Source organism: Pleurodeles waltl, chromosome 4_2, assembly GCF_031143425.1.
Source record: "Pleurodeles waltl isolate 20211129_DDA chromosome 4_2, aPleWal1.hap1.20221129, whole genome shotgun sequence".
NCBI lineage: Eukaryota > Metazoa > Chordata > Amphibia > Caudata > Salamandridae > Pleurodeles > Pleurodeles waltl.
In genome coordinates, this window is record NC_090443.1 from 5,247,721 (window position 1) to 5,264,929 (window position 17,209).

The 17,209-nt window shown below is 43.8% G+C and overlaps 1 protein-coding gene across 1 annotated transcript in view; it reads left to right on the forward strand.

Annotated features, from left to right (window-relative positions):
* Positions 1–17,209, forward strand: part of STXBP2 (syntaxin binding protein 2) — a 193,394-nt gene that overhangs the window by 56,328 nt on the left and 119,857 nt on the right. Inside the window, exons 2-3 of the mRNA XM_069230358.1 lie at positions 4,677–4,726; positions 16,612–16,693. Coding sequence (XP_069086459.1) covers positions 4,677–4,726; positions 16,612–16,693 — 132 coding nt within the window. The remainder of the gene's footprint in view (positions 1–4,676; positions 4,727–16,611; positions 16,694–17,209) is intronic.

Here is a 17,209-nt window from a genome sequence, read left to right on the forward strand (position 1 = left end):
ACAGTCCAGTAATGCATTTACAACGCCAATAGCTCTAACTCTCGCAAATGCGAGACGTATTGCATTGAAAATGCTTGTTTGTATTGTTTTGAAGTTCAAATTTCAGCTGCTACTTAGACCTTAATCCCCGAGTTCCAGCAGTATTCAGCGAGGGACAGGAGGTCCACAGAATTCATAAGGTTAAGAAAGGTCAAGGATAACCTTGGACTACATGTAGTGGAGAGTGGCGTTCTTTCTATTAGTGACAGGACACTTTTTATGAGGTGTTTTAAAGAAATTTATGGGGAGTTAAGAAAATATTTTTGAAAAGAGCATCCACTGGAATGTGTAGTACAAATGAGTTCTTCCCCGTGACCCTTCACACACCAGTAAAAATGTATTAGTGAATGTTTTTTACTTATGTATCCTTGTCACCAAACACTTTTAGGGGCACTCTCTGCGGGCAGTGTTGCAATACCCCTGGGCAGATCCACCCATGCTCTTGAGGCTCATGTACTGAAATGTATTTTTGGCGAGGAGCAGAACGTGCAGTGCAGAGGTGTGAGAATACACAATCTATGAAGTGTCAAGCAGCTTCCGAATGCACATGTTAAGACACTGTCAGCCTAGAGCTTGAAATAAATGGCGGCCTCCTAGTCCTTTGCGGGGGAATGGTCAGTTGCAGATTGTGAATGGCTTGGGGCGGGAAGAATCGTTCAGGCCTGAATATGTTAACAAATTTGAGTTTCAGTAGATGCGTAAAGGGGTACTTGGTGAAATGGCGCTCTGTTATCTTGTTCCGGCTTCACACAGCACAATGGCAAACAGAGGAAGTGACCATCATGACTTCCTCTGGTACTCAACAGTCCTCGAGCTTCACGCCCAGCATGTGCTGATAAACATTCGCTGATAAACATTCGCTGCTCATGTGCTTCGCAAACGATGCAGCTAACCCAAGATTAGAGGTGGCAGGATGTCAGAAGGCCCCACTTACAAAGTTCTGAACGAGAGTTACTTTCTGTTGTTTTCTTGTGATACACCAATGATGGGCTAATTTTTCGTAACACTCAGATTGTGTAAGACCCGTAGTGCAGTCCACCCTGCAGTTCTCGACTCACTTGTGTGTACAGCAGAAGGGTAGGCAAGCGGTTCGAAGGGGCATCTTACAAAGGTTTGGACCAGAGCTCATTCGTGTTGTTCTGTTTTGTAGAATGAAGCATTAAACCAGAATTGAGGAAATTAGGAGTCTCAATTTTGTATTTGCACAGAATTCCATTAGTCTTTGCACTTGCTTTAAACTACTATTTTAGACCAGTGGCACCTTTTCCTTTCAAAATTGGTCAGTTGTAATTCAGTGGGAATAGATTTCTTGAATGACCATTGCTGTGGACTGGGCTGGCTGTAATGATGGGGAAGGAAGATAACTAAAACCGTTTTATTGATAGAGTTAGATCTGTAGCTGAATGTTCTTGTTTCTAGCAAATGAGGATTTTAATGTCTCACTGAGTGCTAGTGTACAGTCGCACTCACGATGTGGGTCTTAGCCCCTTTGTCATTCGGTCACAGTGTCTTCAGCTGAGGCATTTGCACAAGCAGGTGCATCCTCAGGTCGTTTCTGCCATTGAGCCTAGGCTACTAGTTGTGGATTTGGCAGGGAGTCAACACTGTATCCTTAACAAAGACGTGATGCTGAGGTTTTGTCACATTTACAAAATATTTTCCATGCACTGTGGGTGCACGCTCTCTTCTATTAAACTCACTGTGTGCTTTCCTTGAGGTTAAACATCGTTCTTAACGTGGGTTTGAAGTGCCAAAGGGATTGCAGTTAACAGTGAATCCAGGCAAAAATTAACCGTAATCTAACCGTCCATCTGGGTTATAACACTTTAAAATGGAGAACACACCAGGAATAAATATTAACTTTTTCTCGGAGGAAGAACTATACTTCATAGATCACTATGAGCACCACCAACAAATTAAAGGGAGGCAGCAGGCTATCGAGTGTGAAGTGTAGTTGAGTTCTGTACCTAACTACTAAAGCTACTGCATGCCGGACACTGCATGGCCTTCTCAATGAGTCTTGGAGCAATCGGTAATTATCTTAGTAGTAACCCTAGAGGCACAGTTGTTTACCACTGCGGTCCCAGGGCATCTCTCCAGTGGGTAATTAAGTTAATCATTTTAGGTATTGGACTCTTCAGTGGTAGTGTAGGTAAACAAGCAATCAAACTTTACTTCAGGATATGGTAATAGGTTAAAAACTTGGAGAAAATGTCTCTCTTAAACTCGGTGTGCAGTCAGGTTTTAGCTAGGAGGCAAATATATGACCCTAATCATGTTTAAATCGAGTGATAGGGACTGCCCAATCCAGGTGGAGAAGGTCACCTGCTCCTTTCCTAACTCAACTTTTTAATTCCATCAAGGCCCCAGACTCAAACCTGTCATCCATGTTGGAGGCGTCCATTGTCATTATACTGAAACCAGGCAAAGATAGACATCAATGTGCCTCTTACTGGTCGATATCATTACTTAATGTCGATCTCAAGCTATTCACTGACATCTTGGTGGCCTGCTCAAACCCTCTCTTACCAAATCTCATAGGCCCAGACCAGGTGGGCTTTATTCCCCATCACCAGTGTAGCAACAACACAAAAATAATTTTGCCCTTAATTGACAAGGCTCAATGTTCCGACCGAGTGTAAATGCTCTTGGTTGTGGATGCCGAGAAAGCTTTTGATCGGGTCCACTGGCCCTACCTAGAGGCTACCTTTAAACACTTTGGCTTTGGAGAGAGGTTCAGTAATTATGGCCATCCGGTCACAACCGTCTGGGTAAATTGGCAGACATCAGCCCCGTTCCCTATCTGTAGAGGCACTCGACAGGGGTGTCCCATCTCGCCTCTGCTCTTTGCGCTATACTTGGAGACCTTGACACAGCGGATACACAATAATCCTGACATCAAGGGCATTTCTTGGGGGGGGGGGGCACGCACTCCATCAGTCTTTATGCTGACGATGTTCTGGTGGCCCAGGAGCAGCCGGCCACTTCTCCACCAGCTTTTTTTGAATGAATTGGTGACCTTTGGACAGGTGTTAGGCCTCTGATTAAGTGTGCATAATTCTCAGGTCCTTAACCTTTCTCTCACACCGGCCCCTTAGCCGGTCCGGGCCCGTGTCTACCCAATACCATCCCATACTTGGGTATTCAACTGGCCCCTTCAACTAAGACTACTGCATCCCTTAATTATAAGAACATACACCAACATAATAAGAGACCTCATCGGCTGGAGGTCATACCATCATACGAAAATTTCGATTCTGCCTAAGATCCTATTCCTCTTTCAAGCCCTGCCAGTCAAACCTCCCCTTGGCACTATTCAAGCCTTGCAACATGATTTGACTTGCTTTGTATGGGCTGATGCTCGCTCCCACATGCGGAAGGAGCACAGCTACAGAGCACCGAATGAGGAAGGCCTGGGCATCATTAATCCTTTACATTGTTACCAAGCTGCACAGCTGTGATTTCTTCTCGAATGGTCTCAGGAGGAATCTGAGAAGCTCTGCCTTTTTAAGGACAGAGTGGTGGTGGCACAGCACCTTTGGAAACTCCCCTTCTTGTACAAGAACGCCTGCCAGGAAGCCTCTATTCATCCCCTGTTACCAAAACGTCTTTTAGACTTCTGGGATCAGGCAAGTGATCTCATTCCGCTTCGCTGTTGACACCGATAGCTGGCATTCTGGATTTCACCCCGGGGCTAGATCCAACAGCGTTCCAACAGTGGCAATGAGCAGGGTGTCCCTCCATAAGTGACCTGTTTGATGAAGAGAGGCCCAATGTACTCACCTTCCTGTTTAAGTCACGCAGGGGCAGACAGATTGAACTGTCCCTTGGGGCAGCCATACAGAACATCCTGTCACACTGGGGTACAGGGAAGACCCCTACTTTGGCTTCCCCTGCTCTGGTACATACTGGGGATGGAGAGGTTGACTCCAACCCTTTCAGCACAAGGCACTTCAGGATAAGAACTCTGACACCCTTTTATCGCCTTACTATCCTCAGAATACTAATAACTTGCATGTCCCAGATAGCTATGTCTCCTTCGCCTCATGGACACTACTGTTGACCCCCACCAAAAGAGTATTAATTAGGATAACACAGCAAGACAAGTGAGACCAGGTTCATTATATTATTCCTCAACACTGCGGTTCCAAGAGGGGTGGGGGAAGCGTTTGGGGCATTGTTTAGTGTATTCCTGTCTGCGCCATAGGAGGTGAGTAAAGGGGCTCACGGTAACGCTATGTTTTCTTTGTTATGAAACTAATAAAGAGATTTCAACCATAAATCACGCAATAGGACACAAGCCCTAAAATAACTTTGGAGTGTAAGGAAAATATTAGGATCTGGAAGGAGGCTCACATGATCTAAGTTCTGCTATTTAATATGGTGTGAGTGGCAGTTAACATCTATCAAGTCAATCTGCTCACTTTAAGAAACCTGTTTAAGTATCTGTGGAAGACTTAAACTATAACCCTTACCCCCTTACCTGTTCTGTGTCCAGATTGTTACCACTTTCTCATATAGCTAACTTGGCTCTGCAAAGCTCCATGTGTAAATGAACGTCAATATTCCAGTAAATTATCTTAGATGAGTGCCCAATTAATCTGTTTCTTGTTTTTTTTAAACATTTTTATACATAGAGATCATTAACGGTGTGATTCGGAGTGTGAAGAAAGATGGAGAATGGAAGGTGAGTGATCCATTTCAACAAATTGGAGTATTTTGCCAAGGACTTCTATTGACAGTATGTTGTTTAACGCTCCCTAAATAGTTGCCAGATACTACTGTCCAGTTCGCTCTATTGATCCAGTGGTTTGTCAGCATCTTGAGTCAATGGTGATTACCTTTAAATGCGGTATGTATGTTTGTAGAGTTATGCCATAGGTTGTCTTAATTTTAGGGACAATCCTACAAGACAGCACAGCTAGCTGGTTGGGAAAGACATATTCTGGGCTTATCAAGAGCATATAGGGGCTTGAAGCCTGCCAGTTGCTTACCATTCTTTTGCTTTCCTGCGACTGTCATTTTCCTGCTTCTTATTCGTATCCCAGTTTGTCAAGTCTTGTGTTTGGGCCTTCAATGCAACAAAGCCTCTTTCCCATCTCTTTCAACTGGCTTTGCTTCCCCTGCTTTTAAAGCACTTTTGTTTCCTTTTGGGTTTAGCATTGCATGAGAATACATGTGTTTTCAAGCTCTCTCCCTGATGTACTTCTCTCCTGTGTTCTGAAAAGAATTACTATTTTTCGAATGCTAACTACCTGATATAACATTCAGTGAACAGCGGATATACTAAGAAATTAGTCAAAGCTGCATCGAAATACGCTTTGGTAACACCCAGAGATACGCCAAGAAGAAACTCCTCTCACATGCGTCATCACATGTAATCCCAAATCCAATAAAGTTAACAGCATCATATAGAGAGGAACTGGAAATATTGAGACCATTGCAAATCCCTGAAGCTTTGTTTTCGTTTAGGAGGGGTTGCAGTCTATGGGATCGATTGGTCAAAGCTGCACGTCAGGGGAAAAAGAACAAAGATCTCTGTGGTCTGTTACTATTTCCCCCCGTCACAGGACATTACAGATGCAACAATTTTGCAGCCTGCCAGTTCACTAGTGTTATTCAAACCATCACTCTTAATGGAAAATGAGGTTTTCCAACTGCAAAACAAAAAAACGTAATATATTGCATGCAGTGCTCATATGGCTTAGTTTACATTGGTCAGATGACTCAATCCGTGAAGGCATGAATATTACAATATAGATCAAATGTGAAGTATTAGCCCCCCCCCATATAGCATTATTAAAATTCTAAGTACACAGAAAATGAGGTACAGTCGTCAGTACCGTTCATAGTGGAAGTAAATCAGAGAGAAGACCCCATTGAATATATTTTGAATCCCACTGAAGCCAGGATGAGAGAGATTTGGGACAGCCAAAAACGTACTCAATTACTTTGATGAGATGTGGGCCCTAATCTAATTGTCTCTTTTACCTAAATAACATGTGCATTTGTTAAATTGTTATTATCTGGCCCCTGAACAAATTATATTATCCAGATATGCACTATGATTGAGGCCTTTTAGCATCTGAGGGTAGAACATTTTTTTGCTGTCTTAAACAATTAATCTACATCTAGAATGTTCAAGACCTTCAAGAATATAATATATCTGTTGATATGTGTTTAACATATGTGGATGCAACCGGTATCTATTGTTACAATATACTGTTTGTGTAGCATTGATAGCTTGCATTTCTGTAAATATATATACATAGATGTGATATACTGCCGAAACGCTGTATTTTTTAGTATTTTCTACCTTCTCCAGGGTCAGACCGCCTTAAAATAGATGTCTGAGGTCACCCAACATGCTATTTTGAGTCGCGGCGGTTGCCTTACTCAGCGGTGTTCGTTTTAAAAACAATTGCCACCACTTCTCTGCCATGATGTATCTACTTATTGACAGTTTAACTGCGATCTGTTTCTTATTTTACGGTTCTCCATTGGAGACATTAAAAGATGGCCGACAAGCACCTGTAGTTAGCACATGACCTGCCAGATGAATTAATAGCTTTTCATACATGCCTCCTTTGTGTGGTGTGCAGTAACTGTAACCTCTTAGGCCACAGTTGAGCGTGTAGAATGTTGAAAGGTATGGCACAGTTTCTATTGATGGCCACATGAAGCATGGTGGCATGGTTTTAGACTTGACTGGTCGGTTACTTTGATACCAGACCTGCGGACATAGGAAATGGCCACTCAGGCACAGTGGTAAGTCTTGTACGATAATCGGATTGTCTTATATGGCCTTATTTAGATTTTGGCGGAGGGGTTACTCTGTCACACCGGTGACTGATATCGTGTCCGTCAAAATCGTAATCCCACTGTTCCCTATCGGATGTAGGTTTCAGCAGACGGGGTATCCGTCACTGTTGTGATGGAGTAACTCCTCCGCCAAAATCTAAATCATGACCCAAGTCTTTTTCTGACTACTGTTGATCACTTTTCACCCAGTTTTCAGTTGCTGGTGAACAGTGTTCAGCCCTTTGCCACCTGTTTTAAGACCCTACCGAGCAAATGAATGGTTGTGCAGCAGTCTTGTGTGACTTGTTGGGCAGAGTTCCTTACATGTACATTTATCACAGGTAGTCATGTGATGTAAAGGCACAGCAGGGTGTTTGAGATGGCATGTGGTGACTGTACTTTTGCCTCACAGGTTGTGGTTTGTCAGGGATTTGGCTCTCCTGGATTTTGTCAACAGGGATAGCACTTATAACCCTCGAGAGACTTAGGGTAATCTGTTGTTATATTAGTGATTCGTAATGCTTTCAGCACAGTTCAATCACTCACCCCAGGGGTGTTTAGTCGTGCATGTGGTAAAGGTTACTATTACTGCACCCTTTTCACTCCATTGGCAGATCCTATGGCACCAAAACTTGTTTTTGGATGGTCATGAGTTGAGCCGTCACATCCTGCGTGGTATTTCAGTCTTGAATGACACATTCGGCCGAGAAGTTGGTGACAACACTAGCGATGTTTGGGCTCTAATGTATTTCTTTCAAGTTCATTTATGCCTGGTGTTAACCTTAAGTTGCGTGAATTTGACAGCACCATTTATGGTCTTTTTATGTATGTATTGTTCCTTATTAGTAACTTCATTCTTGTATATTTATTGAGGAGTCCCAGAACTATAAGGCCCGAAATGAGTTGACACTTACTTCCGGAGGAGTCAGTCAAGTGTGAGCATATTTCAATATTAGATTGGGACACATTTTTAAGGAATAGGTGTCAGGATTGTCCTCTGTATGATACCAGTTATAGGGACTACCTCATTGAGTCCTACCCTGTTCAACTTGTATATCCAGCCGTTGGCACAGGTTATCAAATCTACTGGCATGATGTTGATATCCTATGCTGCTGATACTTAGCTTGTGCTCACTTTTATAGACAATCCATCGCTCGATCCGGCTAACTTCGAAAAAAGGATTGCTAGCTGTCGCGGGGTGGTTGAATGGAAATTGCCTTCGCCTGAATACAAATAAAATGGAAGTAGTCTTAATGTTAAAGATACCCACTCTTGGAGTGACCACTGGTGTCCTTCCTCCCTGGGTCCCCTCCTATACCAAAATGTACCAAAAAAAATGTAGGTCTCATAATGGGCAGCAATGTGACCTTTGAAGCCCAAGCCAAATCATTCGTGGCCACTTGCTTTGGACTCTTGAGGACCCCCAAACCTATTCTTTTTTAACTTTCGTAACTAGCAGACCATCATTCAGTTGATAATTCTGTCCCGGTTGGATTATTGCAACATTCTGTGTATGGGAACCATTAAGTCAGGTACTAGAAGACTTCAGCTGGCCCACAATGCTGCAGCCAGACTGCTGTTTTCTCTCCCAACTTTTACCTTGCTTCTGGTCTTCATAAACTACATTGCCTCCCAGTGGAAAAGCATATCTACTTAAAGACCTTGTGGGTGGTTCATAAAGTCCTGCATTCTCAGGGGACCCCTAGCATGCCTAGTCATGTTCTTCCTTACAACCCTCCTGCTCCCTACATTCAACGGACCTTAATCTGATCATAGTACCTCAAGTTAGGAGAGCAGGAGGCCGCTCCTTCGGAGCTATGGCCCTTGCTCTTTGGAATTAGTTACCTCCCCTCAACAGGAACAATGAGAATCACCTTTGTTTCAGGAAAATTCTAAAGACATAGATTTTTTCCTTTTAGCATTTCCTTGTATTTTCCTCTCTAGCTTCCAGCAGATGCAGTACAACTTTCTGTTAGGCTCGGCCCTGGGAAGCTCCGTTGCTGGCGCAGCTACGCGTTTTATAAATATTATAACCTCCAATGGGGACTGCATTAACAAAACAGGAGCACAGCCACATTGTATGAATTATTTGGAAGATCAATGGCAAAATGTGCATTTTTTTTTTTTTTTTTTAATTTTTTTTTTTATTTTTACGTTTGGTGCTATAAGAAAGAAAAGCATACTCCAGGTGATGCTAAGGGTGAGGATTATAAATCATTGACGATGTAAAAAAAAAATAACTGCACTCCATGATGAGTTGTTAATGCCAGTGAGTGAGTAATGTATTCATTGTGGCACAAAGTGATTTATGTTTTTTCCCATGATATTCTAGACCAGTATTTCATTTGTATCTTGCCCAGGTACAGTGGGGTTACAAGGGCACTTCTTTAGATATAGTTACATGTACTTCTCGCCTCTGGCACGCTGTGTTGCTCTTTGCCACCCGTGTGCTTATCCCCTCACTTTCTACATGCTGCATTTACCCATGTGTACTTTGTACATTGCTGTCTCGCTGATGTGCTTCTCCACTGCCTGCTCCACGTTGCTCCCACCCGTTGCTTCTCCCCTCCCACCCTCCTTTTCTCCATACCACCGCCCTCCATTTTGCTTTCCTCCCCTGCTGCATTGCATACCCCCAACTGCATTGTCCATGTTTCTGCCACCACCAAGAGTTTAAAAAAACACTTTTGTTATTTTTTTAAATTTTTATTACTTAACCCCTTCAGTGCTCATGATGCAACTGTTCCTTCATGGGCACCGGTGGTCATGTGCTGAGGATGAAACCGTGACATCCTCTGCATACGACAACCAAATCCCTGTGCTGCTTACAGCACAGGGATTTGTTTTTTCTAAAAGAGATTTCCCAGCTCCCAAGGCTGTTTTTAGTTTTCACTCAAATGACGATCAGTGCAGATGGTGCGCTGATGTCATTTCAGTGAAAATAAAAGTGAAATGTAACTATTGGCTTATTTCACTTTCACTGCCTACGTGCTCAGGGTGCTATCTCAGTGCCCAGCCCCCCCAGCATTGGGGTAGATGGAAGAGTTGTTGATGGAAAGTGGGGGATCTCCCCTTTCCAATAGTACCCCTCCCTAGTGGAGCCCTGCTTGGGGATCTCACAAGCATGGGTCCACCCCACTAGACACCAGGGTTTTGTTTTTTGGTCAGAGAGCAGCCCCTTGGGCAAGGGCCGCTCCATACAATGAGGGCATTACTTTGTCCATTTTCTGCCCCCCCGGGGGGTAGGTTGGCTTTATTTTTTTGGCCAGTCTACGCCCCCCCCCCTCCAAAACACCCCCAGTGAGGACAGAATACCACTAGACACCAGGGATATTATAAAAAGTAAATGTTGCCCTTGGGCAAAGGTCATTCCCCCTTTTGGGGCATTATTTTAGTGTTTTCTGCCTCTCCGGGCTGGTAGGCCTTATTTTTAGGCTGATCTGCTCAAAAGGGGTGGGAGGGGTCCCAGAAAACCACTAGACATTAGGGATTACTCTTTATTTTTTGTTATTATTTGTATGGGGTGGGGGCTGCCCAGCATGGTCATGGCCATGTCCCTCCCCTCTCCCAAAGGGAAACAGTCTTCTGCCTCTCCAGGGGGACAGACGGGAGCGACATTTTGTTTACACACAGGGCGTAGAGCCCACCAATTGCTTACCAGTAGTTTGCTTCATTGTCACTCATTTCCTTGCTTCTCTTAGGTCAGTAAGCACCTGTTTAACTTCCACCTTGCGTGTTTGTCCATACCCTGAAGCATGGGCCAAGAACTGCGTACCTTGCCCAGTGTCCTTCCACTGCTCGCCGCTTTCAAGGCTACTTTTTTCTTCATTTTACTTGCATCCCCTTTCCTCACCCCGCACCCTCCTCCTGCATTGTTCATTGTCTGGTCTGCCCGTCCCCTGTTGTTCCTTGTACTGTCCACCCTCCACATCTTCCCATTTGTTGCTTGCCCCCTCTCCTCCCACCAGAAAGAAAAGCATCCAAAAGTCATGCCAGTGGGTTTCAAGATACTATAGAGATGCAGAAGGCACTGCGCTTAATGCTCTGCATGGTCTGTTTTTAAGGACCATCTTCATGTGAGGCCAACACGGCAAACTTCAGCTGGCACATAAGTTAAACTTTTTTTGTGTGACAGCAGAGAATAAGGCCAATCTAAGAAAACGGATCACTGCCTCTCAGTCGGCGCTGGATGCGTCACAGTGCTTTTTTTCCCCCTAACTTTCAGATGTAGGGCACAGAAGCCGCACTGCTGTATACATAATAGATAAAAGAAATTGACAAAGCCAGTATCCCTACCCAAAGGCGAGATCTATTGTTTTTTTTTAATAGACTCAAAACAAGATTCCTTGCATTTGTCAATTGTCTTGCTAAGTAACTGGTTATTTGTTGTGAGAGACGTGATGTTTTTTCCCATGGAAACCTTTTGTGTGTCAGTTTAGCTGGGTGGGGGGGGGTAGCACTCACAAAGTTTCACTCCAGGGAACTAATCAAAAACTCTGTAAGATTCTACAGAGTTCCGTGAGCTGGCAGAATTTGGACAAGTCACACTGCTCACGCTTATTTTCAGCTTGTTCTGTGCTGTAAAATCAATTTGAACAGCACTGTGCGGCATAGGGCGCTGCTTCTTTCTGCCACTTGATTAGATTTTCTACTCAAGCGGCAGCTTTCTCATTCTGAATGGTCGCAACCTGCCTCAACCACCCATGTTGAAATATCTCACCGGGAGGCGTTCTAGCACTGAAAAAGCATGCTGGGGGACTCCATTTTCACTTACTACTTTAACGCTGGCGAGCTGCATGTGAGAAAAAAACTCCACCACATAGCGGTTGGCAGAGTTTTGCTAGAACCCCATGCTCCAGGCGGAACGCGGAGTGGGCAAAAGTCTGCGCACTTGGCCAGCGGAGCTCAATTTTAAACCTAAATATCACTTTTGCATTGCACTACATTGCTCCTAATGGCTCTTTCGCCTCAGAGTTGTTGAAAAGGCGGGCTAACTATTGGGGGTGGTATAGGTGGATGACTTCAGAAGTCATACACCAAATTTTGTATTTAATGCTGTCTCTGATGGGAGACCAGTGCAGGTATCTGCAGATGGGCATGATGTGGTAGAATATTGTGGAGGACAGAGATCGAGCTGCTAAACACAGCACAGCCTTAATAGGGACAAACAAGGATTGATCTGTAAATTGGCTGTCGGAGGTTTTCATACGGACAGTAGTCTGCACAGATGTAAACACCATAGAGTTTTTGTCACAACAGTTGACCATATACTATCACCACAACTAGATTAATTTCCTATGTGTCCTATGTTTAAATACCATACACCCTGTCTTACAGGCAACAAGGCCTACATTATGGTGGCTTGTATATATTTAAAAGGAAGCTTGTTACCTGTCAGAAGGATTTATTTTGGACAGATCGAGTTTTCATTAACTACAACAGCCAAGAGACAAATGGAAGGCCTATAGTCAGACAGGCACTGATTTTCTAGTGGGTGGCACTATGGATGCTACTGTCCGTTACTAACATTCAACTAACTGACCCAGGGTCCACTGTGTATTTATACTAGGAGTTAGAAATGGGGTCTCTAGTTGGCAATGGTTTGCACCCTGTCCAAGTAGAGACCCTAACTCTAGCCTGGGTAAGGGAGTCACACAGCTAAGATAACCCCTGCTCACCCTCTTGGTAGCTTAGCTCAAGCACTGAGGCTTATCTCAGAGCCAGTGTGTGTGAAGTATTTGTACACACACACAGTAACACAGTACAAACACCACAAAAGTACTTCATACCAGTTCAGAAAAATAGCCAATATTTATCTAAGTAAAACAAGAACAAAACAACAGAAATCCAACATTCACAAGTAAAGATACAAATGTGTAAACATTAAATGTAGTACAGTGCTTAGAAACACAATATCACAACGTCTTGATCGAGCTGTCTCCAAAAGTCCGACACCACTTGCGAGAGTGCAGGCTGGTCACGGAGTCACACAGACCCGGTTACAGTACCTTGGAAAATGAGGAAACTGACATTAAACAGAGGGGAGGTATCTCTGGAGCCAGTGCTGCATTGGTTCCTTACTGCCACCGTGGAGGGGAGGTGTTGGTTCCTTACTGCTAGGCAGGGGAGGTGAGGAGTTGGTTCCTTATGGTTGCAGTGGAGGTGATGCTATGTTGGCGGTGAGGCGTTTGTTCCTTACGACAAGGTGGGGTCCTTGGATCCAGCAGGTCAAGTCATGAAGCGTCGACTTTGTTGTGTCACGATCGCACCACGGGCCCACAGATGCTGCGGCGAAAGTGGGTGCCACGGACATCGGTGACACAGTGCTCTGGACTTGCGCTGTGGCAGAACTTCGGAGGTGCTGCGGTGGCATCAGGCCAGCGGTGGAGGTCACAGTCGTTGCACTCAGCGAGAAGCACAGCTCCGGAGCAGGCAGCGGTGTGGAGTCAGAGAGCGGCACCCATCCTTAAGTCATTCTGGGCATCAATGCACTAGTTTCATCCTTGTTACACCAGAACTCACTCCCAAGGGCCATGGAACTGGATTTGGCACCACCTTTGCAAGTCGAGCCTCTCAGCAAGAGAGCCCAGGCATTGGCAGGTGAAGTCTTTGATGTGACATTTTAACAGAAGGCAAGCTCAATCCAAGCCCTAGGAGAACCTTTGGAAGCAGGATGTAGAAAGCAAAGTCCAGTCCTTTCACTTCTAGGACAACAGTAGCAGGCCAGCACAGCAAAGCAACAGCGAGAGTGGCAGTCCCTCCTACAGCATCCAGCTGTTCTTCCTGGTATAATGTCCTCCGTCCAGAAGGATTCTAACTCAGTGGGTCCAAAGGTCCAGTACTTATACCCATTTCTGTCTTTGAAGTAGGCAGACTTCAAAGAGAAGTCTTTGTAGTGCACAAGACCCGGTCTTTCCCTGCCCTGGCCCCAGACACACTCCAGGAGGTTGGAGACTGGTTTGTGTGAGGACAGGCACAGCCATATTCAGGTGCAAGTGTCAGCTCCTCCCACCACTCTAGCTCAGGAAGACCCATCAGCCTGGTGATAGGCCATCAGGAAAAGCAGGGCACACCTCAGCTCCCTTTGTGTGACTGTCTCGAGGGAATGCACAAACAGTCCAACTGTCATCCTGACCCAGACGTGTATTCAGCAGACAGGCAGAGGCACGGAATGGTTAAGCAAGAAAATGCCCACTTTCTGAAAGTGACATTTTCAAACTTATTCAAAAACCAACTTCACCAAAAGATGTATGTTTAAATTGTGAGTTCAGAGACTCCAGATTCCATATCTGTATCTGCTCCCATCGGGAATTTACACTTGAAATATATTTCAAGGTAATCCCCTTTCTCCCTATGGGAGAGAGAGGTCTTTAAATGGTAAAAAACGAAATTAGCAGCATTTCATTATCAGGCTTTGTAATGTACACCAATACAAGCCCTACCTTTTAAATACCCTGCACCCTGCCGAGGGGGCTGCCTTGGTGCCTACCTTAGGGGTGACTTACAGGTAATAAAAGGGTAGGTTTGGGCCTGACAGGTGTGCACACCTGCCAAGTCAGCATGGTAGCTTAAAACTGCACATGCAAACACTGCAATGATAGGCCTGAGACATGTTTACAGGGCTACTTAAGTGGGTGCCACAATCAGTGCTGTAGGCCATTAGTAGTATTTGAATTGCAGGCCCATGGTGCACTATACTAGGGACTCACTAGTAAATCAAGTATGCCAGTCACGTATATTCCAATCACCAATTCAATTTAGACAGAGCATATGCGCTGGTTAGCAGTGGTAAAGTGCCTTCTTTCTCTCCTGTCTACTTTCCTCTCGTTCAGGGTGAACTCAACTCACTCTGAACCCTTTGGCTTTCTCAACTTCTTCAGTTTTAGCCTTCTGGTGCAACAACTGCAAGTTCAGGGTCACATTGAGATTTATTCTAGTCAAAGGAGTGACCTAGGACTACGATTCAGCACCAGTTCATGTTGCTCTTACCCCTCCCTCCCCCCAAGGGCCTACTTCAGGATTGGCAGTTCCCACACTTTTACAGCGATTTAGCACTGTGGGTGTAGCTCCCACCTGTCTGGGGCGACTTATTACTGCAGGGAAATTAGGGTGAGAATCAGCTTAGTTGAAGTTCCCTGAATTGGGCCGAATTGTGGGAGTGCGTGGGCAGATGTCTCAGAAAGCAAGCCATAGAATTTTAAATGATCTGTAATCACTAAACATGAGCTTTAATTCTCAAGTAAGGATGTTTCTGTAGTCCAAGTGAGGTATAATCACAGCCTGTATTTGGGTATTCTACGTGGTGATAGGAAGTGACCAGAGAAACTTCCTTAAACATCCCAGGAGGCCAAAGCAACATGCTGCCACTGTACTGGTCTGACGATCAAACTTAAGCCAATTGTCATTCCAGATGACCATGTTTTTAACCACAGATGTAGGGAAAGGTAGCATGCCTACATCAGCTGCCCACCATTGGGGCTTCTAAAGGCAAGACTGATTTGCAACCATCAGAATCTACATTTTAGTATCATTTAGTTTCAGACACCTGCTGTCTATCCACTTGGCTACTGATTGTAATCAGCTCTTTTAGTTGGCTTCAGTGGGAGCCTCACAACACCATATCTGATTTCAAGAGACTCTTGCTGGCTTCAGCTTTGCACCTTACTCCACTGGAATACTTAGAAGTACAGAAAGGTAGACTGAGTCCCAAGGTAAGAACATTTGACCAGTGTGGCCTGCTTGACAAACTCTCCAATGTGGCCAACTATGAAATTTTTTTTTTCATTGATCCTTTTACTTTAAAACATAAAAAAACATCTCTGGTTCCCATTATCCAGTTTTGATTGTGGTGTGTTTTTTTTGCTTATCAAATTTGTTTGTCTCACATGGTTTAGTCATTTGTATTGTCATTTTCTGAACTTAAAATTTTTTGATACTGCTTAACGCGCTGAGAAAGTGTCTGCTGCTTATGCCATAGATATATGGAGATGAGCAAAGCTTCTTATATTACTGTGTTGAGATCTGTTTGTTTATTAAGTTAGTAATGGAGCCCCTTTAGCTTGAAACCTGCATTCCACATAGGGCTTAAATCTGGACAAGTTTCAAATTACCTTTTATTTAATTCTTCACTTTAAAGGTACATTATACTCCTGAGTATGTCAATACATTTTACAAATCTTGAGGGATTAGACAAGGTCTCAGAGTTATTAGGAGATTGGGGGATATCTAACCTATGACAATTTTAAGTGGATATTTTAACAGAAATAAGCCTACTGTGGGTACTTTCCATGGTAGTAGATAGTTATTTCAGGGTATGCAGCTCTATAACAAATAAATGCCTGTATGTTGGAGATTCTCCAGATGGTGTACATTCTTGGACCCTTAGTTTGCTGTTCTAAAGAAAGTGTTTATTACCTGACTTGCATTCACCAAAGAGCGTGAAATAAAGTAGCAGTTAAATAGGCATAAAAATGGTCATGTCCAAATCCTCAAGCACACACTCCATTAAATCCAAGGTCTATGAAATGAACAGTCCAATCATCGTAATTTCAACACGTGTTTCGTCGTACTCATGACTTCATCAGGGCTAAAAAAATCAAACATAACACCTTTGTTGTTATATAGGTCCAATACTATAACAATTGTAACAACACTCCCCCATATATCATCATACGTAATAAAACTTCAGAAAAGTAGTGGGAATATTATGAAACATAAAAATGGCTTCACATCTATATAACATTGTGACTGATGTTCACTGTTTTTACCAGGTGCTCATCGTGGACCACACAAGCATGAGGATCCTGTCATCATGCTGCAAGATGTCAGACATCCTTGCCGAAGGCATAACAAGTAAGTGAAGCAGAATAGGAAGGAGGAAAATTTGGGGCCAGCAAGTGTATTTTTTTTTTTTTTTTTTAGTTTTTTTTTTTTTAGCTTTGGTCTAGATCACATGACGTGTGCTCCCTAATTAAAAACATGGTTCATTGTTAACTTGCTTGATGGAGGGGGGAGGTTGCCAGGTGTCTGTCCCTACCTTGTATGATACTTGATTAGCCTGACTGTTTGTGTACAGTGTCAGTCAAAAGACAGAAGTAAACAACACCCACTCAGATAGAGCCAAACTCTGAATGTCTGTGAGAAACATGGAAAAAGAAGCTGGGATAGTTAGGACTGCTAGTTATATTTGCTGGTACATTAAAGCAAATTGCATTGTCCACTGTTTGAGCTGTTGTCCTTAGCAAAAAGGAAGCAAGTGGTGTTTTGAAGTAATGTTGTAGTACACCTGATGTTTGTTTCCTATTCCTACCTAATAACTGACATCTTCCAAAATAGTTAGTGGTTAATGGATAGGGTGCTGCGCATCTA